The sequence below is a fragment of the Puma concolor genome, chromosome B1 (genome assembly GCF_028749965.1).
Source record: "Puma concolor isolate L17-30 chromosome B1, mPumCon1.1.hap2, whole genome shotgun sequence".
NCBI lineage: Eukaryota > Metazoa > Chordata > Mammalia > Carnivora > Felidae > Puma > Puma concolor.
The window spans coordinates 35470602-35497677 of record NC_141670.1 but is presented as its reverse complement, the minus strand read 5'-3'; the positions used below and the strand labels follow the sequence as shown (position 1 = coordinate 35497677).

The following is a 27076-nucleotide window of genomic DNA, read 5'->3' as shown; positions in this document are numbered from 1 at the left end:
GTTTTCCAACTAGATTCCTTCAAATTTTTAATGAAATCTTCAAGGAATTTGTAGAGGCAGTTCTTGTGTCTTCCCTTTCTGTTCCAGCAGGATACCCATCCCTGCCTCTTTCAGGTCCTGCTCATCTGACACAGCTTTTACAGAGCCTAGCCGTTCTGGTTGCTTTCCTCATGCTGCTCTTTCTTAACACAGTGTGGCCAGAACAGAAGACATTCTCCCAGGTGTGATATAAACAGTGCACGCTAATAGAACTTTCCTGAAATTAAGCAAGGATCACTCTTTTGAATGTGCTGCCACCATCCCCCTTTGTCTCTTCCTAAGCACGTGTGCTCAGTCAGGGGTGGGGGACCGAGGCCAGTGGACCGTGACAAGCCCAGGTTCCTGGTGTCAGGGCAGGGTTGTTTGTTTCAGTCTTATCCATTTTACAGAGTGGCCATGAAGGGGAGCCAGGGTGCCGCCCTCTGTTCCCGTCAGAGCTGAGCTCAGAATCGGTAAGCAAGGCAGTGCTGTTCCCTCTGGGGGTGTCCATGGGTGTGTGTGAGCGAGGTGTATGTGCGTGAGTGTGAGTATGTGTGTGACAGGGTTGGGCGGGTGGGGAGAGAGACTGAGAGAGGTGGGGAGAGAGAGAGAGAGAGAGAGAGAGACAGAGAGAGAATTTTCTGCCTGATCCAGGAATTCTCCTGGATGGCAGAATTGGTTTCCATAACGACTTTCTGATATAAACATATTTGATAAAAATAAGTTAACAGTGGAGCTATGGTGGAGCACAGATTCTCAGAGTGCTGAGAGAGAGAGAGAGAGAGAGAGAGAGAGAGCGAGGGACAGAGCGAGAGAGAGCGCACGAGCTCTTCGAAGAACAGCACTTTCCTTTTTTTTTTTCACCCTCCCGGTCATCCTCTCTCTACATAGTTTCCATAAACCAACTAAAAAGCTTTGTTGACCATATTCCTGTATAAACTGGCCCCTTTCCTGCCTGTACACATTTTATTCATATTTTCTCTCTCTCTCTCTCTTTCTCCTTAGTTACCTGAAGCACTACAGTATGTATGGGATAATATGATAAATTCATTTCCAATTCACTGCATTATCCCTTGAATATTTTAATGACTCATTGAATGGAGTAAAAAAAGCTATTTCAAATGAACAATTATGCTGCATTAGTCTGAGGGCTGATTATATTTAAACACTGCTCACATGGATAACAGGACACAGCGACCTCAGCATACGAGAGCTAATTTGGCTCTTATCTCCAAATAATTTTACACCGCAAATTACCATGAAAACCTAAAGGGCTTTAAAAACATTCATCAAAAGAGAATATTCCACTTTGTAGCAACATTTTATTTAAATTACTTTGAATGGGAACGAAGGCATCTTTGGGGTGGGACAATGACAGCAAGATGGGGACTATGAGTGATAAGGAAATGCCGAAGGGTGCTGGCTTGTGTGAAAAATAAAAATGGAAGGTGTCGAGGAAAAAGTGCAGTCTTGACGGGGCAGGAAGCACACTGTAGGCCTGACTGTCACTTGTAGCCCAGTCTCCTGCCCTGGCTGTGGTCTGGTGGGGGTGGGGTACACAGGGCAGTTCCCAGAGACTGAATAATGGGACTGACCCCCCACTGCTCCAACTACTGCTACCTCCATCTAAGCAAATCCTGGTCAGGTCAAGTCCTCCAAGCTGGCCTGAACCCACCTGCAGTCTTCAAAGGCAAAAAGATGAGCTGTTTTTACCATAAGGTCTGTGTCATTGTCTAGAATTCTTACTTTGCAAGGATGAGTCCAAGAGCCTAAGGGAAATTGCTCAATTATAAGTGGCTGCTATGGTCAGATCTCCAAGTTGGGGGTCATAGGGGAGAGAATCACATTTATCAAGGACCTACTATTCTGTTCAGTTTCAGGAGTTTTGATCTTCTTCAACACTGGGAGAAAGATATTAATATCATTCCCATTTTAATGATGAAGAAACTGAGGCTCAGGAATTTCCATCTGGACGTGGAAGAGTCTGGAGGCTCCACTGGTTCATCTGACCCAGAAGTACAGGCTCTTTCCCTGCCCCTTCAGGGTGGCCATGTTCTTTATAACCAGGGCCCCCTGTATTGTCCCCATCACCAAATGTTCTTTATGGCCCATAGATCTTTAGAGAGCATAAGCCATGCCTTGTAGGTGTTTATTACTTAAATTAATGGACCCTCACAATACAGGGCAAAGCACGCATGGACAAGTGCACAAATATCATTGTAAAACTGAAAATATAGGTCTAAAGAAAGTAACTAATTAATTCCATTTCCTTGGTTTGATCTCTTCATCAGAACTTGTGGTTCTGATCAAGATTGTTTATTCTTCTTCCGTGTATTATCATTAGCTTGCTTCAGAGTATATCTATTTGGAATTGGAATCTATATAATATCAGAATATTTTATATATATATATAAATATATATATATATATATAATATTCTGATACTACACGCATACACACACACACATGCACACACACAGAGTATATTCAAATTTCTACAGGATCTGCTGCTCAGTTGGTTAGGAGCAGGATAAATTTGCCATTTTCTGTAGTGCCTCTCTCTAGGGAGGCTTCCCCTCTTTGCATATGTAATTTCCTCTTCCTATCTCAACCCTGAAGCCTAATGATTTTTGTCAGTTATACAAACAAGAAGCTTCAGTCTCAGAGAGGTCAAGTAAGTTGCCTGAGATCACTCAGTAGTGGGGTCGACGATTCAAGCAGAGGTGTCCTGGCCTGTGCTAACCGCATAACTGGAAGGCAAGGGGCTAAGATATTTGCCCGCTTTACTTGGTTTCCCATGTATCTTATTCACCTAACACACTTAGAGGTCCTTTAGGAAACAAGCTCCCATTATGGAAAAATTCAACCTTACAGAAAAGGAGACAGAATAATGGACCCTTAGAAGTCCTTTTAATTCTATCCAGAATTGGTTGTGCTTACAGCTGCCAAAGGTTGAGGGCACTGAATGAAAGGGAAACATGAACTTGCCGTTTCGCTTTCTTTCTTGAAACAAAAAAGAGATTCAGGGCGAATTTTAGAATCATTGACGGTTTCTAGGAAGATTTTCTTTTTTGGAAGAAAAAAGGCACTCTTGTCTCCTTAATTGTTCTTAGTGTTCTTTGTCACCAATCATGATATTCTTTGTGGAAGGTATTAATATACCATCTTCCTGTGTTCAATATTCCCATTAACAATAAAAAGTCTAATGAAAATATCTGCATGAAAAGCCCTGAGCACTAATTTCAGAGACAAACAGAAGATGAACCAATAAGCTTTTCTTCTGAAATGAATGATGCAAATTAATTGATATCTTAATTAGGCTTTAGCATGAAGACTATTAGTTCGATTGAATCAGAACTCAAGAACATCTTAAAGGAAAAGCTGAGGACATGGCAGGGAGAGAAACGTTGTGTGTCAATGCTCTGTTGGAAATCTTTTGTTCAATGAGAGATTTTTCAAAGAGGGGGCGGAGAAGGACGGCATGCTGTTTGCAGCAGTCCTTGCCTGTCCTGGTCGGGCCAGGTTCGAGGACTGACGTTCAGTCTCCAAGCTGATAGGAACCCGCGGCTGTGGCCAGCTCCTCCCTGAGAGAGCCCCTGTGCCTCAGCCTCCTTCCTCTGCTTCACTAGAGTAGAAACTCATAGAAGGCGGAGACTTCCCCTGCTGTGTTTGCATCTCTAACCCCAGTGCCAGTGTTGGTGCCTGACTTAGGAGCAGTAAGGGTGACATCACAGCCACCAACGATACATACAGCTCGCTATGTGTTCTGGGTACTGTTCTAAGCTCTTTACTTAAAACAACTCATCTGAACTCCATAACAACAGGGTGAGGAGGCAGGGGCTACTGGTAACCCCACTTTTAAAGTGAGCATATTGAAAGACAGGTTGAGTACCCTGCCCCCCAAGATCACATAGCTATACTGTCAGATTGGAGCCCAGTGGTCTGGCTCCAGAGTCCTTGCCTTTATGCTTGCAAACAATGGCCAACCCATATTTGTTGAATTAAGTGAACAAAGGGTAACATGAATGCCTGCTTCCTCCTGGTGGACTTCTCTCTGGTTTTTGTACAAGTTGTCCAGGGGTCTAGAGCTTTATCCCACCCTATAGTAGACACTTGCCAGCCTCTCTTTAAGGCAGGGAGCTGCAGATGTTTCCTGTATTCCTGAGAAATTATTTGTTTCCACCTGGATAGATGGCCCCCAAATTGTCCTTACTGAGGGGCTCCCATGGCCATGGCCCACCCACCACGCAGTTAGGTTTGTGTTCCTAATATCAAGGCCAGCCTGGGTTCCACCTCTGTGGTCACTGTGAATCACAGGACCATCATCACTTTATGTCTGTAGTGACTTTATGGTGTGCCTTATTGTTGAGGCCACTTACTGCTGAGGGTAATGATAATATATAGGACTCACTTTTTAGTTTTTTATTTTAGAGAGCATGAGCAGGGGAGAGGGGGCAGAGAGAAAGAGAATAGAGAGAAAGAGAGAGGCAGAGAGAGAGAGAGAGAGAGAGAGAGAGAGAGAGAATCCCAAGCAAGCTCCAAGCTCAGTGCAGAGCCTGACATGGGGCTTGATCCCACGAACCGTGAGATCATGACCTGAACTGAAATTAAGAGTTGGGTGCTCAACCGACTGAGCCACCCAGGCACCCTACTGGGTTTACATTTAGCCCAACATATTAAGGATGAGAATTCCTGAAGGGTTTGAATGTTAGCCAGGTGTATTTGATTTCCCAAGATAGCAGTCTTTGGGGAGGTTCCCTGGAAGCATCTGTCCATAAGAGGGAACCAGAAGGAGAGCCCTGGAATGGTAGGAGAACCACAGAGATTACGTTTGCCATCTTACAGAGGGCAAGGTGGCATGCTTCTTGCCACCATGGAGCTGATGGGAGAGATGTAGTGTGAACCAGACCATGTGGTATGGCCAGAAGGGTGTGCAGTTTGGAGTTGGGGGCCTTGGAATGAAGACCCACCTAGCTGAGAGACTGCATCATCCAACCTCTCCAGGCTTTGCTTTCCCACCTATAAAATGGGGATAATGCCTAGTTCACATGCCCTGATCGTGGGGATCAAAAGGAAGGGTTGAAAATGATTGTCACTTGAAAATTGCTCCCAGATGGGTGATAACAATGACCAAAGCATTCAGACTGAACTCTGTGGTCTTCCTTCAATTGGCTAAATTCCTTCTGGAAACCTGTTAAGCTTGTATGCCTCGTTCTCTCCAGACTGACGGAAGTGGTGCCTGGGAATCTGCATTTTAACACATTCACCAGTGGATTTGAACATGCTGTAATGTCTGAGACCTACTCAGCCTCAGCTAACGCCAACACAAAGGAAGTGCTTCTGGGTTTGATTAGAGCCTTCCCCTTTTTTGGCCAAGGGCCACAGCCTGAGACCTAAGTGAGCCTGGTTTTCATACTGGCCATGCAGCTAAAGGAATCTGGGGGCTGGTGGGCAGGCTGAGTGGATACAGCTGACAAGAGCTGCTGCTTCCTGCTGGACACTTGGATCAGGGAAAGTGGGTGAAAATGTGCCTGAAACCCAAGCCTCCTCCGGTCTAAGCGGGAAGGCTGGGGGCCACACCCGGGCAGGTGGCCCTGATAAGCTCTGTGGCTTAGTGGTCTTGCCGGACAGCTGCCACCTGCCACCTGCCACCTGCCACCTGCTCTGCTTCTCAGCTGGGCTGCTGAGAACCCACGTCTGCCCTGCAAAGCTTCTGTGAGAGAACTGTCCTGAGTGCATACTGGGGTGAGGGCAGTGGGTGGGGTGGGGGGCTTCAGGCTTGGAAGAGAGGCAGTGTTATGGCCCCAAGGTGCCCTCAATGCTGAAATTATCCCATCCACCATAGTTTCTGAAATCTGCCTCAGAACTGCCCAGTAGAACCCTCTTATGGACAGCCCGGTGTGTGAAGAGCTGCACTACACGTGTCATGTCTGGAGCAGTACTCCTTTCTTGAGAGTTTCTCCCCCTTATGACTGCCTGGGAATCCCAAGTATAGAAACTGGCAATGCTCTAGATTGGGGCAGGATCCAGTATTTTTCCCTTTTGTGCCTTCAGCTTCTCTCCCAGCCTTGATGGCATGAAAATCCCCCAGCTCTGCCCCTTTGCATGTTTATGGTGTTTCCAAGGCTCTTTATCAGGCTGACGGGTGGTTGGCCAGGGGAAGTGTGTTGAAGCAATGTTCCTGCTTTCCCTCAGGAGCCTGGCTCAGGCACTGTCCAAAAAGCCTGCTGGAGGCCTCCCTGGAGGGGACTCCTTCAAGGCTGTGTGTAGCCAGGACTGCCTCTGAGGATGGGCTGTCTACCTAAGCACCCCGTGAAGGGCCCATGGTCATTGGGCAGGGGTTGGTTGACAGGATAGCTTCTCCCACCAGCCCCCGACTCTAGGGGCTGTGAGAGCCCCTGCCTTGCTCAGGAGAATCAATGGATAGTTCACACCGATACCCCTTCCTCTGACCCACAGTGGGGGAAGGAAAAACACAAACTCCTTACATTTGTGGTGCTCTCTGTTTTCCAAAGTGCTCTCAGTATGCTCTCTCATTGGATTCTTGTGACAACCGTATAAAGGAGGTAACATGGTTCCCATCTTACAGACAAAGAGGAAATACCCGGAGGGACTCCGAGTGACTTATAGAGATGACGGATTTGGGAACCTGTCAAACCTAGATCCAGACTTAAGTCTTTTAGTTCTGGGTTCTCACTATCTTTTTTTGGTTAAGTTTATCTTTATTTATTTTGAGAGACAGAGACAGAGAGAGGAAGAGAAGGAGGGGCAGAGAGGGAGAGACAGAGACAGAGAGAGAGAGAGAGAGAGAGAGAGAGAGAGAGAGAGAGAGACTTGCAAGCAGACTCCGTGCAGTCAGCACAGAGCCCAACACAGGGCTCGAACTCACAAACTGCGAGATCATGACCTGAGCTGAAACCAAGAGTTGGATGCTTAACGGACTGAGCCACCCAGGTGCCCCTGGGTTCCCACTATCTTACGGCTTGATGACTATGCAAAGGCCATCTGTGAACTCTCTAGGCACAGATGCATGAACGGCTGAAGCTAGCATGGATTTTCCCAAAGTATGCGGCCAGGCGCTCATGAACAAAAGATTCACTAGGCAAATGAGGCTGGAAAATAAATGCAGATTATATAGTGCACATTAGAATATTAAAAGCACTAAAAAACCCGTCAGTGAGGAATGTGATTAATACAGTGTAGCCTGGGGTCTCCAAAACTTGTTTGGGAATACAGCCTCCCCCCTGCCCTACATAATGCCCGTTACCAACCCTCCAGATCTGTGTTCCTCAGACCTACTCCAGAAAGGATGAGCCAGAGTCCTTCACAATTATGTGATGACCAAGGGACACAGATGAGGGGAGGCCACTTGTTTCTGTACAAAGAAAAGGAGACTGCCCCTCAGCCCATCAGGAGGACCCCCTGCAGGACTCTCCCTGCCGGCTCTGCCACCTGGACCACACAGTCACCCCTGTGCCTCCGAATCCAGGCCCCTCGTGGTGGTGCGCTGGAGCCACTGTTAAATTTTCAGAAAATCTGAGTTAACCGTTAAATCATCAGTAACTTGAAATTGGCCGTGGTGGAAGTATTTACACTATAGAAATCAGCAAACACTACAAGTTAGGGCTCTCCCCACCCGGTTTACCTGTGCACCACTGATCCTGGACCTTTTTCAAAAGTGTTAGAAAACCTGGGAGGGGCTGTGACAGCTGAGTGTAGGGGGCAACCTGAGTCCCCAGCCCTCCTGAATGAGAGCTGAAAACTGCCCAGAACAGTAATCTTCCAGCTATAAGCCCAAGTGAATCAGAAAGCGCCTTCTGGCCTGCTTACCTTGATATCTGTTACCAGCCAATGTCTCCAAAATTGAGCCTTGGGGGAAGACCTGCTAGGGGCATCTGGATCCACCATCACCAGGATGTAGGTTGCACCCTGGAACAGATTCATCACAAAGAAATGTAGCACCATGACTAGAATTCTGATAGGAAAGCTGCAAGGTGCACACTCTCCTTTTATCTCTATTCCAGCCAAGAGGAGCTGACCAACCCCTACCCAGTCCATCCCCATTCTTGTGCCATTCCTCTTATGTCACGTGTTTACTCTCAGACAAGTGAAGTCTATTAAGTAGATAGTTGAAAAGTTTGGCTTTCCCTTTATGAAGAAGAATAAATCAAACAAGCATAGTTACTAAGCATCCAGAAGTCCCTAGCATCATGCTAGGTGCTGTGATGGAAGCAGAAATTTAAAAAAAATTTAATGTTTATTTATTTTTAGAGAGACAGAGACAGAGCACGAGTGGGGGAGGGGTTCACAGTATAGCTGGAGGAACTTATCTATTAATTCAGCAAACACAGGAGAACTTAGTCTGTGTCAGGAATTGTACCAATTGCAAGGAATACTAGGATTCACTCATCCCTTCAAAAAGCATTTTCTGAACACCTACTATGTGCCGGAAATTTTTCTACAGGCTAGGCATCCAACAGAGAACAAGACAGCGTGAGCCATGCTTTCAGGAAGCTTTTATTCTCGGTAAGAGACACAGATTTTTTTTTTAACTCAAAAAACAAACAAACCAAAACCACAAGGAAATGCCCAATTGTGATCAGTACTATGATTAAAACAAAATAGAGTGGGATGAGAGGGAGCAAGCATTCCAAGAAGGGCAAATAGCTGCTACAAAGGCCTTCAGATGGGAAAAAGCAAGCATTCGAGGAACAGAAAGGATACCATGTGGGAGGCACCTTGGTGGCTCAGTGGGTTGAGCTTCTGACTTTGGCTCAGGTCATGATCTCACGGTCTGTGAGTTTGAGCCCCGCATTGGCTTCTGTGCTGACAGCTCAGAGCCTGGAGCCTGCTTCAGAATCTGTGTCCCCCCTCTCTCTGCCCCTCCCCGACTCGTGCTCTGTCTCTGTCTCTCAAAAATAAATAAACATTAAAAAAAAATATCATGTGGTTAGGAGCAAGCAATGGAGAGAATGGACACGGCAGGTTTGGAGAGGTGGTTGAGAGCCCACAGAAGGCTTGGTAGACCTTGGTAGGGTGAGGAGGGTTTTATTCTAAGTGCAATGCAGAACCAATGGAGGGTTTTAACCAGGAGAGTGATACGCTCTGATTTATGGTTTTTTTTTTAATTTTTTAATATTTATTTATTTTTGAGAGAGAGAGAGATAGAGCATGAACCAGGGAGGGGCAGAGAGAGAGAGAGAGAGAGGGAGACACAGAATCCAAAGCATGCTCCAAGCTCTGAGCTGTCCGCACAGAGCCAGATGTGGGGCTCAAACTCACAAGCTCTCCAAGATCATGACCTGAGCTGAAGTCACACACTTGACTGAGCCACCCAGGTGCCCCTGATTTATGTTTTTCAAAGATTTTTTGGTGGCTGGATGAAGAATGAATGGCGAGTGGGAGGTAACAGATGAAGCCAGGAGGCCAGTCAGGAGGCTGTTGTCTTAGTGAAGGATGGTGGTATATTGGACTAGAATAGTAGCAATAGAGCTAGAAACAAGTAGATGGATTGGGGAAGTATTTTTAGGGAGAATCGATAAAATCTGTGGATGGATGGGACAGTGGGGCAGTAGAGGCTGGAGAAAGAGAATCTGAGGGTGTTTCATGAGTTTCTGGCTTGAGCAACTGGGTGAATGGTGTCATTTAGTGACATAAAAGACTTGGCAATGAGATTGTTTGAAGGAGGGTATTGAGATTTCTGTTTTAGACATATTAAGTTGGAATTACTTCTGAAAAGATAATCAAGTATATAAGTTAGAGTCTGGAGTCTAGAGGAGAGATGAGGAGTAGACATATAAGTTTTGGAGTCACTAATATATAGACAGTCTTAAACCCATAAAATAATGAGATTCTTCATGGGTAGGTTAGACATGGGGCAGAAGAGAAGTCTCTGGACCAGATTCTAGAACAGCGAATGTTTAGAAAAGAAGAAAATCTGACAAAGGAGACTGAATCCGGGGTGGGGGGGGCACACCTGAAGAGTAGGGATCATGAAAGCCGAGCCAGAAAGTGTTTCCCAAAGGAGGAGGTGGTGAACTGTGTTCAATGATGCTGAAAGGTATGGCAAGATGAAGACACGGATGTGACAATGTGATTGGACAACTTGGGAACAGTGTTAACTTGGCAAGACCAGTTTCAGTGAGGTAGAAAGGACTGAGGTTTGATTGGAATAGGTGGAGATGAGACGGGATGATAATTTTAGTGTGAAGGTCAGCTGAGACATGGAGTGGCTATTACTAGATGGGAAGAAAGAGCCAAGAGATTTTTTTTAATTGTTTTTATTTTTTTTAGGAGATAGATGATAGTCAAGCATGTCAGCAGGCCAGTGGAAATGATCCAGAAGAAAGGGAGATCTAGATGACAGAGGAAAAAGGGGATCACTGCACAAGCCAAGACTCTGGAAAGGTGGGTGGAGACAGAATCCAGAGCAAAAGTGGAGGGACCAGCCTCTGGTAGACACAGAGGATACAGGTTCAGATGCAAGGGAACTGGAAAATGTGATGGTGAGGAATGGGGAAATTGTCTTCTGATTACTTCTATTTTCTCAGTGAATTAGAGGCAAGGTCATCAGGGGAACAGGGATTATAGGAGGTTTGGGGACAAAGAAGAAGGTGTGAAATAGTCATTTTGGAAAGTGAGAAACTGACTATACCATAGGTTGGTCGTAAGGTTACTAGGTAATATTGCATTCCACATCTGTGTGCTTTTCACTGGTAAAGTGAAGTTGAGAAATAAGTGGTAGGTGGGTTTCACTTGATAGGGACTTGGACTGCTCAGTAGTCTGGATGAGAAGGGAGTGGGAGAGTAAGATGTGAGTAAAGTACAAAGAGAAGAGCTGGGGCTCCTCTTGATCTGAAGGGAGAGACAGACACAGACATAGCTGTAGAACAACATGCGAATGCTTGAGTAGAGAAACATTTACCAATTATTAAGGGAGTACAGAGGAGGGAGCCTAAACCTCTCTACCTCTGGAGTCTAGGCAGCCTTCACAGAGTTGTCTTTTTAAAGAAGTTTTTATTTATTTATTTATTTATTTATTTATTTATTTATTTAGAGAGACAGGGAGAGAGGCAGAGAGGCAGAGAGAGAATCCCCAGCAGGCTCTGCACGACAAGCACGGAGGCTGATGTGGGGCTTGAACTCACAAACCGTGAGATCATGACCTGAGCCAAAATCAAGAGTCGGATGCTTAACCGACTGAGCCACCCAGGCACACCGAGTTGTCTTTTGAACTTGATCTTGAAGAATAAGCAGGTAAAGGGTCAAGAAAACAACTCTGTAGACAAAGGGAAGGGTCTGTGCAAAGGCATGAGGATGTTTGGGGAATGGCAAGAATCTTGGTGTGCTGGGACATAAGACATCTGGAAAGGAATGGCAGGTGACAAAGCTGAAAGGTTACTGGGACAAGATAATAAACAGTCTTACATGTCCTAAGTTGTTTAGAATTTGTTTTGCAATAGGACCCACCAAAACTGAATAGATGACTGACATGATTAAATGTGTGCTTTGGGAAGGCGCATGGTAACACTGAGTAAAAAACTAAAAGAGAGAGAAAAAAAAGACAACTGGGATACCCTGAAGAGAGATTGCAAGAGCTTAAAAATGTTGAGTGGTAGTGATAAAGACAGAAAGAGGCATTTGTGTTGTCCCATCAACAGTGTGAAGTGACTGGATAGGGCAGATAGAGGAGAGGGAGACGTTCAGGACGACCCTGACATTCTATCGTGGGCAACTAGTTGACCATGGTGCCGTGAATATTAGGAGTAACAAATTTGGGAGACAGTGAGTTTGGTGTTAAAACATGCAGGCAGAGACATCTCTGACATGGAGCTCTGAGGTAGGAGCTCTCTCACGACTAAGCATGTGAGTAGTGGGCGTGACGACAGATGAGCCTGTCAGGGAGAACAGGTACAGTGAGAATAGAAGAATGGGTAGGGTGGAACTGGGGACCCCGAGGGGTGGGGCTGTTGAAGAAGGAGTGGGGTGGGATCAATAAAACACAACCATCCAGGGAGAGGACCACAAGCAGTGTGTGCTGCAACAACTGGGGGATCCGGCAACTTGCCAAAGAGTAGGTTAGAGATAAAAACACGGTTGAGTGTTAAAATCCTAAAGAGTCACTGAACCACATATTAGATGCTATAGAAAATTAAATGAGAGAATTTGAAGATAGAGTCCAAGGAAATTCTAAGAACTCAGAAGAAAGGATAATCAGATGAAAATATTAGGGGCAAAGTAGGATCATATCCCAAAGAGCCTGTGTGTGTGTGTGTGTGTGTGTGTGTGTGTGTGTGTGTGTGTGATTCCAATGGAATTCCAGAAGGAAAAACTGTACAACTGATACTCCCAAGAATAGGGAGCCAAAGCAATAAGAAAATAAAAAGAAACAAAGTGTAAATACTGTAAAAGAAATAACACCTATCCTCTGTCTTTTTTAAAATTATTATTAAAAAAATTTTTTAATGTTTTTATTTATTTTTGAGACAGAGAGAGACAGAGCATGAGCAGGGGAGGGGCAAAGAGAGAGGGAGACACAGAATCTGAAGCAGGCTCCAGGCTCTGAGCTGTCAGCACAAAGCCCGACGTGAGGCTCAAACTCATGGACTGTGAGATCATGACCTAAGCTGAAGTCGGATGCTTAACCGACGGAGCCACCCCAGGTGCCCCTGTTCTTTGTCTTTTAATTACTATTATTATTATTATTATTATTATTATTATTTTGCAAGTGACATGACTGCTTACATGAGAAATCCAAAAGAATCAGTTGGAAACAACTAGACTGATATTCAGTAATGAGTTTTTATGACATGCACACAAAATCAGTACTTATTAATAACAGTCAGAAAATATACTTTTAAAATGCCATTTTACAATTGTAATAAAAACTATAAAATATCTAGCAATAAACCTGATGAAAAATCCACGACTTAGACAAAGAAACCAAAACACTACTGATAAGCATAAAAAGAAAACTTGAATAGATATGGGGACATGCTATGGTTTTAAATTAAAATAATCATTTGCAGGGGGTGCACGGGTGGCTCAATTGGTTGGGCACCTGACTCTTGATTCTCCGATTCTTGATTTCAGCTCAGATCATGATCTCATGGTCATCTAGCCCCACATTGGGCTCTGTGCTGGGCATGGAGCCTGCCTGGGATTCTCTCTCTCCCTCTCCTTCTGTCCCTCCGCCTCCTGCATGTGTGCTGCACACTCCCTCCCCCACCATCTCAAAAAAAAAAAAAAAAAAGAAAGAAAAGGAATAATCATTTGCCAATGTGTTAACATCCTTCAATTAATTACCTAATTTAATACAATTCTAATCAAAATCCTAAAGAGATGTTTTGGGAACTTCATGAAATAATTCTAAAGTTCAGAAAAAGAAAAAAATTAGCCAACGCAATATTGAAAAACAGGGAAGTGGTATTGATTTTGTAGATATTAAAATATATTATAAAGCTACAATAATTCAAACAATGTGGTGTTGATTAGGAACAAACAAGCAGTGGAAGCAAAGTAGAAAAGCTAGACAGAAATCCATGTCTTTAATATATGTGTATTTAATAGGTGATCAAGCTTTAACGAAAGATATGATATTTAATATGTGATAAAATTATCAAACAAGTGGAGAAAGGATAGATTATTTTATAAGTGCTGCTGGGACAACTGGGTCACCATGTGGAATAAACTTCAGTCTCTATTTCTCTCATATGCCAAAAAATTTTCAGATTTAAATGTGAAAGTGAAAAAAAATCTTTAAAAACTGATTTAATGAAATTTACTAAATTCATATAATGGAATACTCTGTTGGAATTAGATCCTTATATTTTAATATGGAAAAATATCTAAAATATACTAGTAAGTGAAATAAGCTGCAGAATAGTGTGAATGATATCATCTAAAATGTGCAGGAAAACTTTATATATCTAACTATATATATATTTATAGATATATTTGCATATGCATAGAAAATGTCTGGAAAAGTACACATCAAACTGTTAACAGTAAATGGCATGAAGGAAAAGATTGATATATTTAACTAGATATAATTTTGAAACTTTTATATGACAAAAAAAAGGAAGCAAAATAAAATTCAAAGACAATGCTAGGAGAAAATATTTACAAATCTATGATAAAGGATTAATATCCTTAATATGTAAAGTACTTTTTAAATCAATAAGAAAGAGAATAAGAACCCAACAGAGGTATACATAAGCAACAGGAATAGGCAATTCATAAAATAAGAAACACAAATGATCAACAAACATGAATATTCAATTTCATTAGTAATCAAAGATATGCCAATTATTTTAAAATCCTATCTTGCCTACAACATGGACATATATACTTTTTATATTTATTCCCAGAGTATGTGGAAACAATGGGTATGTTACAAAATCTTATGTAAAATATGATTTCATTGTCTTTGTTAACCAAAAACTGTATCATATCCCTCCATGGAAAACTATATATACCCCTCCATGGAAAGAGGACCAGAAAAATCAGAACCAAAACGTTGGCTATCTCTAAGTGATGGGATAATTACGAACTATATTCTTCTTTGTATTTTTCTGCATTTTCCAATTTTGTGCAATAAAATGCATTGTTTTTACACATAGAAAAAATGATTTTTTAATATGGAAAAATATCTAAAATATACTAGAAGGTGAAATAAGCTGCAGAATAGTGTGAATGATATCATCTAAAATGATTTTCTCATCATTAAACCCTATTTTTCTTCTGGTCAAACAATGCCCAGAGGAATTCTTTTCCATGGCAGGCTACTTTTCCTTCCCTCCCCCCTCGGCTCGTCACTGCCCCTCCGGACCCCCACCTGAAGCTCTCCCACACTGGTGTCTGCTTCTTTTATTTTTTTAAATTTTTTTTAACGTTTTATTTATTTTTGAGACAGAGAGAGACAGAGCATGAACGGGGGAGGGGCAGAGAGAGAGGGAGACACAGAATCAGAAGCAGGCTCCAGGCGCTGAGCTATCAGCCCAGAGCCCGACGCGGGGCTCAAACTCACGGACCCCGAGATCGTGACCTGAGCTGAAGTCGGACGCTTAACCGACTGAGCCACCCAGGCGCCCCGTTGGTGTCTGCTTCTTTAAGTGGTGAACCAGGAGACTGGTCTTTGTGGGTGAGTCCCTGCTGCACAGTTCTGTCGGAGGTGGTTACATCCTGAGGTTTTACCCTAGACCCCCTCCCTGTTAAGCAATCCCATAGCAGACCTCTTCTAAAACTTAGCAGGGAAGAGAGGGCTTCTGTGGTGATGGTCTTATACCTTCTCTCTCAGTGCAATCAGGGAGCTGGTTTTCAGCCCTTTCAAAGACCCCAACTGTGCCTGAGCGGTGGCCTGTGCTTGTAGTCCCGGCTACTTAGGAGGCTGAAGCAGGAGGATCGCTTGAGCCCAGGAGTGCTGGGCTGTAGTGCGCTATGCTGATCGGGTGTCCGCACTAAGTTTGGAAGCAATATGATGACCTCCTGGGAGCGGGGACCACCAGGTTGCCTAAGGAGGGGTGAACCGGCCCAGGTCAGAAATGTAGCAGGTCAAAACTCCCGTGCTGATCAAAGACCCCAATTGCCAACAGAAGCTCCCTAGCAAATATTTAAGAGGTGGAGTGATGTTCAGCAGATAAACTGGGAAACAGGCTATTCAAGAGCGTGGTTCATAGCTAGATTCCTTGGAAGTCTGACTTGGCCCTCGCTTGTTCTCTGCCGGTCCTTGGAGCCAACAGGCTGGTGTAAGGTGGGGTGACAGAGATGAACCAGTCTCTTGGCACATGACCTTAACATCTGGCCATGGTGGTCCATCTTCTAGGTGCGGCCTAAAGAGAAGAATGTGCAGTCAATACTTTCAACAATGGATTTGTCTCCAGAGATTGTTGTACTTGCCACATGTCTTCTTGCCTATGATGAAACTGTTTTGTACTTCTTTGGGGGTGTCACGCAGACCTGCTTGCTGCACTGCGGGCTTGGGATCTTAGCTAAGTCTTTCTCCTCTCTGGCTTATTCCTAGAAAAGGAGGGGACTAATAGATGGTCTACTCACCTTCAGATTCTAACATCCATTCAGTGGATTCCGAGGTGTCTAGATATCATGTGAAACTAATCCTGTTTAAATGAGCCAATAGTCCTGCTTTGGTATTTATCCAAAAGAATTGAAATCAGGGCCTCAAAGAGATGTCTGCACTCCCATGTTGGTCCTAGCATTATTCACAATAGCCAGGATGTAAATAAAACCCTACATATCCATCGGTGGATGAATGGCTAGAGACATTATAGTCTATACATATAACGGAGTATTACTCAGCCTTAGAAAAGGAGTTCCCGTCATTTATAACAAAAGGAATGAACCATGAGGACATTATGCTAAGTGAAATAAGCCAGTCACAGAAGGACAAATACTGTGTGATTCAATTTATATGAGGTATCTAAAATAGTCAAACTCATATAAGTAGAGTAGAATGGTGGTTGCCAGGGTCAGGGGAGGGGGAAATGGGGAGTAGCTGTTCAGTGGGTACAGAGTTTGAGTTCGCAAGATGAATAAGTTCTAGAGACCTGCTCTGAACAACACTGTGCCTGTAGTTAACAATGCTGTATTGTACACTTCAAAATCTGGTAAAGGGTAGATCTCATGTTCTTCCCACAACAGAATAAAATTAAAAAATAAAACAGAAAGCAGTTCTACTTGAAGAAAGCAAGATGGAATCAATATCCTTGTCAAACATTCTGCAAATCTCAGACTTTGATAGTATGCTCTGCTGGCGAGGCTGTGGGGAAGCCTCCTGCATTGCTATGGGGAAGCAAAGTGGGGGCAATCTACCTTTAGGCTCAGCAATCCCATGTCTATGATTTTTGTCCCTCTAAAGATATCTGCACATTTATTTTTATTTTTATTTTTTTTAATTTTTTTTTTCAACGTTTATTCATTTTTGGGACAGAGAGAGACAGAGCATGAACGGGCGAGGGGCAGAGAGAGAGGGAGACACAGAATCGGAAACAGGCTCCAGGCTCTGAGCCATCAGCCCAGAGCCCGACGTGGGGCTCGAACTCCCGGACCGCGAGATCGTGACCTGGCTGAAGTCGGACGCTTAACCGACTGCACCACCCAGGCGCCCCAAAAGATATCTGCACATTTATGAAATAACTTGTATATAAAGTATTCATTTCAGCTCCAGACAGAGCTGAATAGTAATAGCAAAAGTGGGAAATAACTCAAGTGTCCATCAGTTGGGGATTGGTTAATAAACACTGGCACATACTCACAATGGAATGCTTTATGGCTGTTAAAAACAATGAAGCTCTCTAAGATCTGATAAGAAAAGCCCTCCAAGATAAATTAAGTGAAAAAAGCAGGATTGCAGAGCAGTGTATCTAGGAGCTCACTTTTACAGAAGAAAGAGAAAATAAGATATTTCTTTACAGTGGCTTGTATTTGCATAAACAAGCTCCGGAAGGATATTTTATTTTATTATTTATTTATTTTCAATTTTAGAGAGAGAGAGCACGAGCAGGGAGAGGGGCAGAAAAGAGAGGAAGAGAGAGAATCCCAAACAGGCTGAGTGCGGAGCCTGACGTGGGGCTCAATCCCATGACCCCAGGATCATGACCTGCGCTGAAATCAAGAGTTGGATGCTCAACCAACTGAGCCACCCAGGCTCAGGATACTTAAAAAAAAAAAAAAAAAAAAAAAACCCAAAAAACTAACAGAGGACGCAAGTGGTGATGGTAATGGGAAAGATGAGATATAGAGATGGGATGGAGGTCTCTTATACATGCCAGTTCTACTACTTCAGGTTTTCATCCACGTGAACACACAGTTGACCTCTGAACAACACGGGGTTGGGGTGACTTCTGAGCAGTTGTATAACTTCTCACTGCCCCCCAACTTAATAGCCCACTGTTGACCAGAAGCCTTGCCACTACTGTAAACAGCTGGTGAACATACATCTTGTATGTTACATGTATTACATACTGTATTCTTATGTGAAACTAGAGAAAGAAAATGCAATGAAGAAAATCATGAGAGAAAATACATGTGCAGTCCTGTACTGTACTTACTGAAAATCATCTGTGGATTAGCAGACCTGCACAATTCAAGATTGCATTGTTCAAGGGCCAACTGTACAACCTGCTAAAAATAAACTAAAATTGTAAAACAAAGTGAAATGTATAGTAATCATAGAGTACTATCTTGGAGATATCAGCCTCTAGTCCCTCTCTCACTGGCTGAGAGGTAATGGCCTTGTCCCTTTGCAGCAGGGAGAGCTCAGGAATCCTCATTCCATGTGTGGGGGGGCACTTAGGTCAAGGGCAATTGATGGACTGGGCCGTGGGCTCCATGGCACAGGACGTGAGCAAGGAGTGGGAAGTCACGTTAAAAAAATCACGGTGCCTCCAGGTGATGGTGCCAATAGAGAAGCAGAGTTAGATCTGTACTTGTCCAGGTAAAATTTTTTTTTTAAGTTTTATTTGTTTTTGAGAGAAAGAGAATGCGAGCGGGGGAGGGGCGGGGGGGGGCAGAGGATCCAAAGCAGCTTTCATGCTGACAGCAGTGAGCCTGATGTGGGGCTCAAGCTCACGAACCATGAGATCATGACCTGAGTCAAAGTTGGACGCTCAACCGACTGAGCCACCTGGGTGCCCTTGTCCAGGTAAATTTTTTAAAGCAGCTTTATTGAAGTATAATTTCCATACTACAAACTTCACTCCTTTTAGGCATACATTTCAAAAATTTCTAGTAAATTAACAGAGCTGTGCAACTATCGGCACAATTTAAATTTAGAACATTTTTATCACCCCAAAAAGAAACCTTGTGCCATTTACAGTTACTCCCTGTTCTCTCCAACCAGCTCTAGGCAACCACTAATCTACTTTCTGTCTCTAGAATCTCCTTTTTGCCTTTTCTGAACATTTCATATAAATGGAATCATATGATATGTAATCTTTTGTGCCTGGCTTCTTTCACTCAGCATAATGTTTTTAAGGTTCAAATATGTTGTCACATGTTATCAGTGCTTTATCCCTTTTTATTGCCAAATAGTATTCCATCATATGGATGTTGATATGCATCTCATGTTTCCAGTTGATGGACATTTGGGTTGTTTCTACTTTTTGGCTATTATGAAGCATGCTGCTATGGACATTTGCTACAAGTCTTTGTGTAGGTATTTGTTTTCAATCCTCTTGGGAAAATATCTGCAGTAGAATTGCTAGGTCATAAGGTAGATTTATGTTTAACATTTTAAAAAACTACCAAACTGTTTTCCAAAGTGGTTTCACCACTGTGCAACCCGACCAGCAGTGTCTGAGGGTTTCACATCTTCACCAAGACTTGTTACTGTCTGTCTTTTAGATTGTGGCCATTCTAGCAGGTGTAAAGTGGCATCTCATCATGTTTTTAATTTACACTTCCCCCCAATGACCAGTGATGTTGAGCATCTTTTCATGTCCTTACTGACTATTCCTATATCTTTGGTGAAATGTCTGTAGAAAGCTTTGTGCCTTTGTAATTCATCTTATTGTTCCAGAAGGAATTTTAATAGGTGTATCCCAACCGGGGGTTAGGGGAAATGGGAGCAGTAGAGAGAGTGGAAAAGAAGGAAGGAAAGTGAGAAGACGAGGCTGTTGACTTTGAACTCTACTCTGAACAGGGGACAGAGCTAGATATGCCTTATCCTTGAACCTCTGGTTTCTACCCTCAGCTACCATCTGTACTTAGGGTTGTCTACTAACTGTAGCTCACCGGTGACACTGATTCTTCCAGCAGGGAAAGGTCAGCCTTACAGATAGTCACCACAATCCAGGTGAGCAGAAAGCACCCACTGACACTGACGCCCCCAAGCCTAGTGAGCCAAGTCTTCTGTCCCCTGCCTCACTGCCCATGCTGAGAGAGACTGTTGAGCCCCAATCTCCCCTGCGTCCCATCCTGAAAACAGCCAAAGCCTCTCCCACTGACCTCTTTCCCAGCCACTGGTCCTCTACCACACCATCATGCCCTAACTACTCTTTTCTTCTTTGCCTGAGAGTCAGTCCTCACTCCTCCTCCACCTTCAGACACTTCCACTCTGCCCAGCAAAAATGCCACTGAGTAACACACATCTCCCCTCTGTCCTCTGTCTCTCCATAAATTGCTCTACTTCCTTGCCTTTGCCTGAACCTCACCTGGAGGGCCCCTTCACCTTAGCACTCTCAAGTACTGGTGTGTGTTCTCTTATGCCCCACAAATCCCAGGGTCAGTAGACCAGGAGGTGTCATTGCTCCCTGTTGCCACGTCCTTCTTTGTGGCTCAGGCCATTCAACCATACATTCTCTTTCTGTCCTGTTTGCTGTCACCTATGAGCTCATGGTTGCTCCTCCTCACTCATCAAAGACACTGGTACCTGCTCATGATCTTTTCTTCCCTACACCCTGCTGTCATCACAGTGACTTCAGCAAACCTGTGGAACATCCGTCCAGGGCCGTGGCCACTCTGGTTCCCGCACCTCCCTATCTCAGACAATCTTCTCTTTCTCTATCTCAACCATCAACAGTCACACTTTGAAACTCATCATCCGAAGCTGCTCCATCTCCAAAATTCACAAATTCTGGCCACAACCTCCTCTCTGTTCAGCTTACTTCTTCAACTATGCCCACCAGGACTAGTCTTTGACCTCAAAGGGCATCCTGACCATTGGTGACTGTCCCTGCTCCCAGTATATTGACTATCTCCCTGTGCTCACCTTCTCCCCCACTTCATAGGCAAACCCCATGGAAGAGCTGTCAACACATACCATCTCTTCTTCCTTACTTCCCACTTACTCTTTCTAAAAAAAAATTATTGAAGTATGGTTGACATACAACACTCTATTAGTTTCATGTGTACAACAAAGTGATTCAACAGTTCTATACGTTACTTGTGCTTACCACAGTAAGTGCGGTCACCATTTGTCACCATACAGAGTTAATACAGCACTATTGTATTCCCTGTGCTGTACTTTCATCCCTGGGACTTCCCATATATTCTTTAACCCACTCTGCCCTGATGCTTCTGCTATAGCCCTTGCTAGTGTCACCGAATGCAGTGGGCACTCTCCAAACCTCATCATACTTGGCGTTCCTCTCAGCTGCATATCACAAGGTGGGCCACCTCTTCCTTACTGAAATGCCTTCTGTGAATGCCATTCTCTTCCCCATGGCTCGTTTTCCTCATGGCTGGATCCTAAGCTCTCTAAGATCTGTCACTCTTACCTCCTTCACAGTAGTCTCAAACCACAGCCATGTTTATCCTCTGACCCCCAGTTCTCCTCTGAACTCCAGACCCTATGCACCATGACCCACTTCTCTCCCTGTGGCTGTTTCAAAGCACCTCATGCTAATCATGCCCAACAACACTGCTGGTCTTCCAGAGTTTTCTGTTTGCATGAGTGAAGGAACCCCCTTCTGCTATTGCAAACCAGAAGCCCAGGAGTCAGCTTCCAATCCACCAGCAGTCTTGTCAATTCTTCCTTCCAAACATCTCTCAACTCCACCCACTCCCCCTCTTCTCTACCACCACCACGTCAGCCCAGGCTGCCATCATCTTTCTTCTTGTCTACTGTAATAGCCTCCTAAATGGTTTCTTCATATTCACTTTGACTCCCTAATCAATTTTCCACCTGGATCCAGAATATCATTTCAAAACACAAGGAAGATCATATGATCCTGGTGCTTAAAATCCTTCACTGGCTTTCCACACAACCTTAATGTGTTCACAAGGTCTTGAATAATCTGACCTCTGCCCACCTCTCCTTGTCATTTTGTGCACCTGCCCCTTGCACTCTACTCTGCTCTCACGGGCCTTCCTATTTCTAGGGTCTGCCATGCTCCCTCCCACTCACCGCCTTTGCCTATGTTCTCCTTGTGTCTGGAATGCTTCCTCACTCCCAGCCCACCTTCTTTAATCTAGTGAACTCCTATTCATACTTCAGAGCTCATGGTGACTTCTCTGGAGAAAGGTCCCCCTCCTCCTGTTCCATGCTAAGTTTCTTTGTTAAACATGCTCACGTTTCTTTCCCTCAGACACTCTCTGCAGTTTACAGTCAATAACCCATTCATTGGCACACGTTTTGATTAATGTCTACGTCTTCCGCAGGATTATAAGCTCCTTGGAAGCAGGGATGGTGTCTGTCTCTGCTCAATTATATCTCCCCCAGATTACAATGTGTGGCACACAGAAGACACTCAATAAATATTTTTGAATGAATACATGAAACGAATATTGCACCTGGTCCAGGTGGTTCAATTGTTCACTTGTTTGTTCATTCATTCATTCAGCAAGCATTAACTGAGCCCTCACCATGTACTAAGCAATATGAGAGGGGCTGAGGATAAGAGATGAGAGAGACATGGCCTCTGCCTCTGAGGAGACAGCGGTCTCAAGGGGCACTGGACGCATGTACAAATAATGTAAGTACCCTTGTGCTCTAAGCAGGCACACTGCTAGTGCTGTGGAAGCCAACCTGAGAAGGTGACTAACTCTGCCTGGGGTGACCAAAGATAGCCTCATAGAGGAAGTTGCCTCTGAGCAGGGTCCCGGTGAATGGAAGATCTGTCCAGGAGCAAAACCATGCCGGGCAAAAGAAACAGCATGCACAAAAGCCACAGAGATGTGGAAGGGGGGGAGCGAGTTATTCTGTGTCTGGAACCCAGAGTCCCCAAGGTCGAGGGCCAAGGCCTGGAGGGCATCAGAGGCAGCCAGCAAAGGTGATGAGGCAGATGGCAAGGTCACGTATGCCAATAAGATTTGTAAATGGGGGTGTGAGGTGACATGGTCAGACACAGGGCTTAGAGATGAAATGCTTGCAGGTGCTGGGGGGAGGGTGGATCTGAGTGGGCACGGTTAACAGCTGATCATGTGAGGGATGGGTCACATGGCTTAAGAGTGGTCATTCCCAGAGTAGGCCAGCAAGCCACACTCTCTGTAGTGCAGATTCCCTGGGGAAAGGGGCTGATTTGGGGGTGCACCCTTGAGTCTCAAGGCCCTCTCCCTCCACCTTGCCATTCAATGAGTATGTGTGCCTGCCTTTCACAGAGAAGAGAAATGAAAAGTATTTGAACAGAAAATGACAAGATTTGGGTAGATAGTCCCAAGTCCTGGTAGTACTGAGAAGACAGTGCTTATGTTCATCATGTTTTTTCTTTTCTGATACTTTAACATCTAAAGCTTTGCTGACCCTGGAGGGGCTGCCACTTCCTGGACAGCAAACACTCACCTTAGAGCACGCTCTTCAAATGCAAGCCTGTCAGCCCGGAGCTCATGCCCTTCACCACCTCCTTGATCGAGCTGAGCCACTGTCCCCTTTCCCTACTCACCCCAGGGCTAGGGACCAGACAACTAGGGGCAGCTCCTATGCCCCAGAGCCCACTGGAACTATTCAAACTAGCCAATCCTAAACCCATCTACCCTGATTATCCTCCCTTACCCATTTTGTTTCCTTCATGAAAATTATAATGAAGATTCTCACCCACACTTTCTCCTCACTCCTTCTGCCTCCTGACAGACCCTGGTGCTTCCCCATGTGGCCCTGTGTGGTGATCCATGACTCCTGTCTCTAGGGATCTGTGAGTATAAACACCTTCCTTCATGACCATCATTTCCATCTGCATGCCTTATCATAGCTGACTAAAACAAATCCCAAGTACATTTTACAACAGGGTCCTTGAATCCTTGACTCAGAGTCACCAAGCCCACCTGGAAACTACAGCAAATGGGGAGTAACCAGGATTGCATTTCTGTCATTTTCAGATAGGATTATGGATGTGGCTGGCTGCATACAGCACTTGCTTGTCCTTGAGTGGGAGACTGAGCTGACCTGATATGATTAAGTTTTGTGGTCAACTTGAGTGAAGACCCATCTTCTCCAAGGCAGTAGCTCTTACCCCAATAAATATTAGAATCACTAGGGGAGCTTTTCAAAGCTACCAAGGCTGGGACCTTGACTTAAAGGGTCTGGAATGGGGTCAAGGCATTGGTGTCAATTTGGAAGTTTCCCAGGTGATACTAATGTAGACTTAAGGGTGAGAACTAAAATCCTAAAGTCTGGTTTCCCAGGTCCCTGATCAAATCTGCCACTGACTAAAATCCAGGCTTCTTTCCTCTTACTTAGTGCACTCCCAGAGAAGAGCGTGTGCCCTCCATGTAAAGAGGACAGCCTCCCCTGACCTGCTGGAGTCTCTTGTGCCTGAGGCCCTGAAGATTAAGGGGCTCAAGCACCAAATCGAGAAGCTGAAGTCACAAACACAACTCACCCTCCGCTCCCACTATTCATTATGATGTTGGTTGGAATACAAATTTAGCCCATGGTGGGTTGGTTGTGTTTGAACCTCCCCCACAAAGTTCTTTATGGGAAATCTAGTTAAGAGCCTTCTTCCTGGGGGAGGTTGAGTGTAACAGCTGTTCCTCACCAGGGCTGATGGTCCCGCCAGGATGCAGTTCGGGTGTTGCCCCTTGAGCCTAAAGCCTTTCATCCCCAGGAATAGACTCACATTTCAGGCTGGCATCCAGGGGGACAGCCTTTCTCTCCATAGCTGCTCACAAAGACACTTCCTGAGCTGTGTGATAGAGGCACCTCAGACTGGGAACTGGGGCTCATGTCATGCTTTGATACAATTTGGAAAAGGTGTTGTGTAGTCACTATGGATCAGCTATCCCTCTTCCTTGCTTTTCTCTACTGTAGAGGCTCTAAAACTGCAATACTGGATTTCCCAGTGTTTCCTTCACTAAGCGGGGGCCATATTCTGACCAAGAAGATGTAGGAGAAAGTCTCTGGGCAGGGATATCTTCCTGAATAAAAGGCACAGGCTCTTTTGTCTCTACCCATTCCCCTCCCTCCCGCGTGGAATGTGAATGTGATGTTGGATGTGTGGCAGCCATCCTATGACAAAGAGGGGACAAGCATGAAGTTGAAGGCCTATGTGGTAAGGATGGTGAAACAGAAAGATGGAAAGAATCTGGGTCCTTGAGCTGTTGAATCTGCCTGGCCCCTCAACTTGCTGCATGAAACAAACAAACCTGTTCAGTTCCTGTGGGAGGGAATTTTCTTCCTTGGACCCAAACACATTCCTACCTAAAACACACATCAGTTTACTGTGCTGGTTTTAAAAGTGAGTGTCAGAGGCTGATCTTCAGAAAGGCATCTTGATGTGAAATTACTCAAGTAAATGACACAGGACCTGGATTCTAGCCCCGGTTGTTCTCTGGATGTATTTGGGTAAGTTATTTACTCTTACCCAGGTCCAGTGTACTGATCTGCAAAATGGCAATAATATGTGTCTCACACAACAGGGTTATTCTAAAAATAAAGTGAATTAAAAGTGTTTAAGACTGTGAAGCAAGGTCCATGGGTCAAATTTTGTTACTGTGAACAAATAGCTTCAGTGTTTGTTCCCAGTGGTCTCTGGACTAGCAGTTACCTTGACAGGCAGAGGATTTCCTCCAAATAGCCCATCTCCAGCTGCCTGCACCCAGAGAGATGGAACTCCTTGGCACCTCCAGTCTAGCCTGGGGACACTGGGGCACGCACAGATATAGCTCGCTCTCTCTCTCTCTCTCTCTGTCCGCAGGGAGACTATGTTTGCCTGGAAATGTGACTGATTACAGAACTCTGAAATACTGAAACGAATTGGGGGCAGAGTTTCCTTTACAGCAAACCTAGCCAGCAACTGTCCAGTGTCTCCATGGGGCTCCCAGTGATGGGTGTCCCTCACTTCCTGGGGACATGACTCATTCAAGTACAGCTCAGATTGATAGAAAGGGCTATGTCTTATGGAGCCCAAAACTTGGCCCTTACAACTCACGCTTGATCCTGTTCTTTCTTCAAGAACTGCATTGAACAAGTCCTGTCCTTCTTACACATGGCAGCCTTTCAGACATTTGAAGGCAGTTACCATAGCCTCACAAATACCTTTTGTTCAGGCCAAAGGTCCTCATTCCTTCAACTAGTTCAGCTACCTGGGGCTACATCCTACACTGTCTATACAAAGATGTCCTTGAACGGTTCACAAACTAACAAGGGAGACAGATGTGTAAACAACTAGAGTACAATGTGACATGCTGGCTATGGGAATGCAGGTGAGGGACCAAATACTTCCATGCAGAATGGGGAAGGGTTGAGGTGGGAGGGTAAGCCTTCATGGTGGTGGTGGTAGTTGAAAAAAATGATGACTTGGCAAGGGCTGAATGCTGGGGTTGGAGGCTGCAGGTGACTTGGGTCCCAGTCAGTGAAGGCCATGATTTGGTGTGGCCAGAGTCACATTACTGGAAACAAGGGGCCACTGCATGGGAAACTCCTTCAAATGGAGATTATCATTCTGAGTCTACCCTTGGAGAAACTGCGGCTCAGAGGGATTAGAGGATCTGTCTGAGGCAATACACTTTAGTGATTGATGTGAATCCTACTCAGTCGCTGTGTGACTTGGGCAAGTTGCCTAAACTCTCTGGGCCTCGGGCTCGTTATAAAATAGAGATAATGATAATAACAATGCTTTTATCTTGGATTGTTACACAAATTGAGTGAGTTAATAGATGGCTCAGAATAGCACCCTGCACATGTCAAGTGATCAATAAATGCCAGTCATTGTGAACAAGCAAATGGCTTTGCTGGGATTTAAAACCATGTGCCTGGTCTCTCAATTCCACCCTCTTCTCGCTTCACAGAAGGGCAGGCACAGGTCAGAAGGCAGAGGGGCATATTTAGGGTGGACTTCTATTTACAACAATATGGTATTTGTTTGCGTGTTACGGATTCCTCCACACCTAGGTCTCTGCACACTTGTGTAATCTAAAACACACATACTACAAAGACGTATTTGTTGGCAACACGTTCCAGCATCTCTGAATCAAGTGCCTTCTGCTACTGCGCTGGCCAGTACTCTGGGGAGGACAGTCCCTCCACAGCATCTGCCTGCTCAAGATGGCTGGGGGAAGGAAGTTCGCTGGGCTCATGGGATTCTGGCTGTGGATTCTGGGCTCAAGGGAGCATGGGTGGCAGAGTGGTGAGTTCAAGTCCTGGCAAGTTCACTGCACTCTCTCCACT

General features: G+C 44.7%; 1 protein-coding gene and 1 non-coding gene across 6 annotated transcripts in view; one reads left to right on the top strand and one right to left on the bottom strand.

Annotated features, from left to right (window-relative positions):
- PEBP4 (phosphatidylethanolamine binding protein 4) overlaps positions 1-27076 on the bottom strand; it is a 215675-nt gene that overhangs the window by 88494 nt on the left and 100105 nt on the right. For all 5 annotated transcript variants that reach the window (XM_086703479.1, XM_086703481.1, XM_086703478.1 and 2 more), the window contains exon 4: positions 7849-7947. In XM_086703479.1, the coding sequence (XP_086559605.1) occupies positions 7849-7947 (99 nt within the window). The remainder of the gene's footprint in view (positions 1-7848; positions 7948-27076) is intronic.
- Positions 15363-15655, top strand: LOC147581570 (signal recognition particle RNA). The gene has a single exon (XR_015250691.1).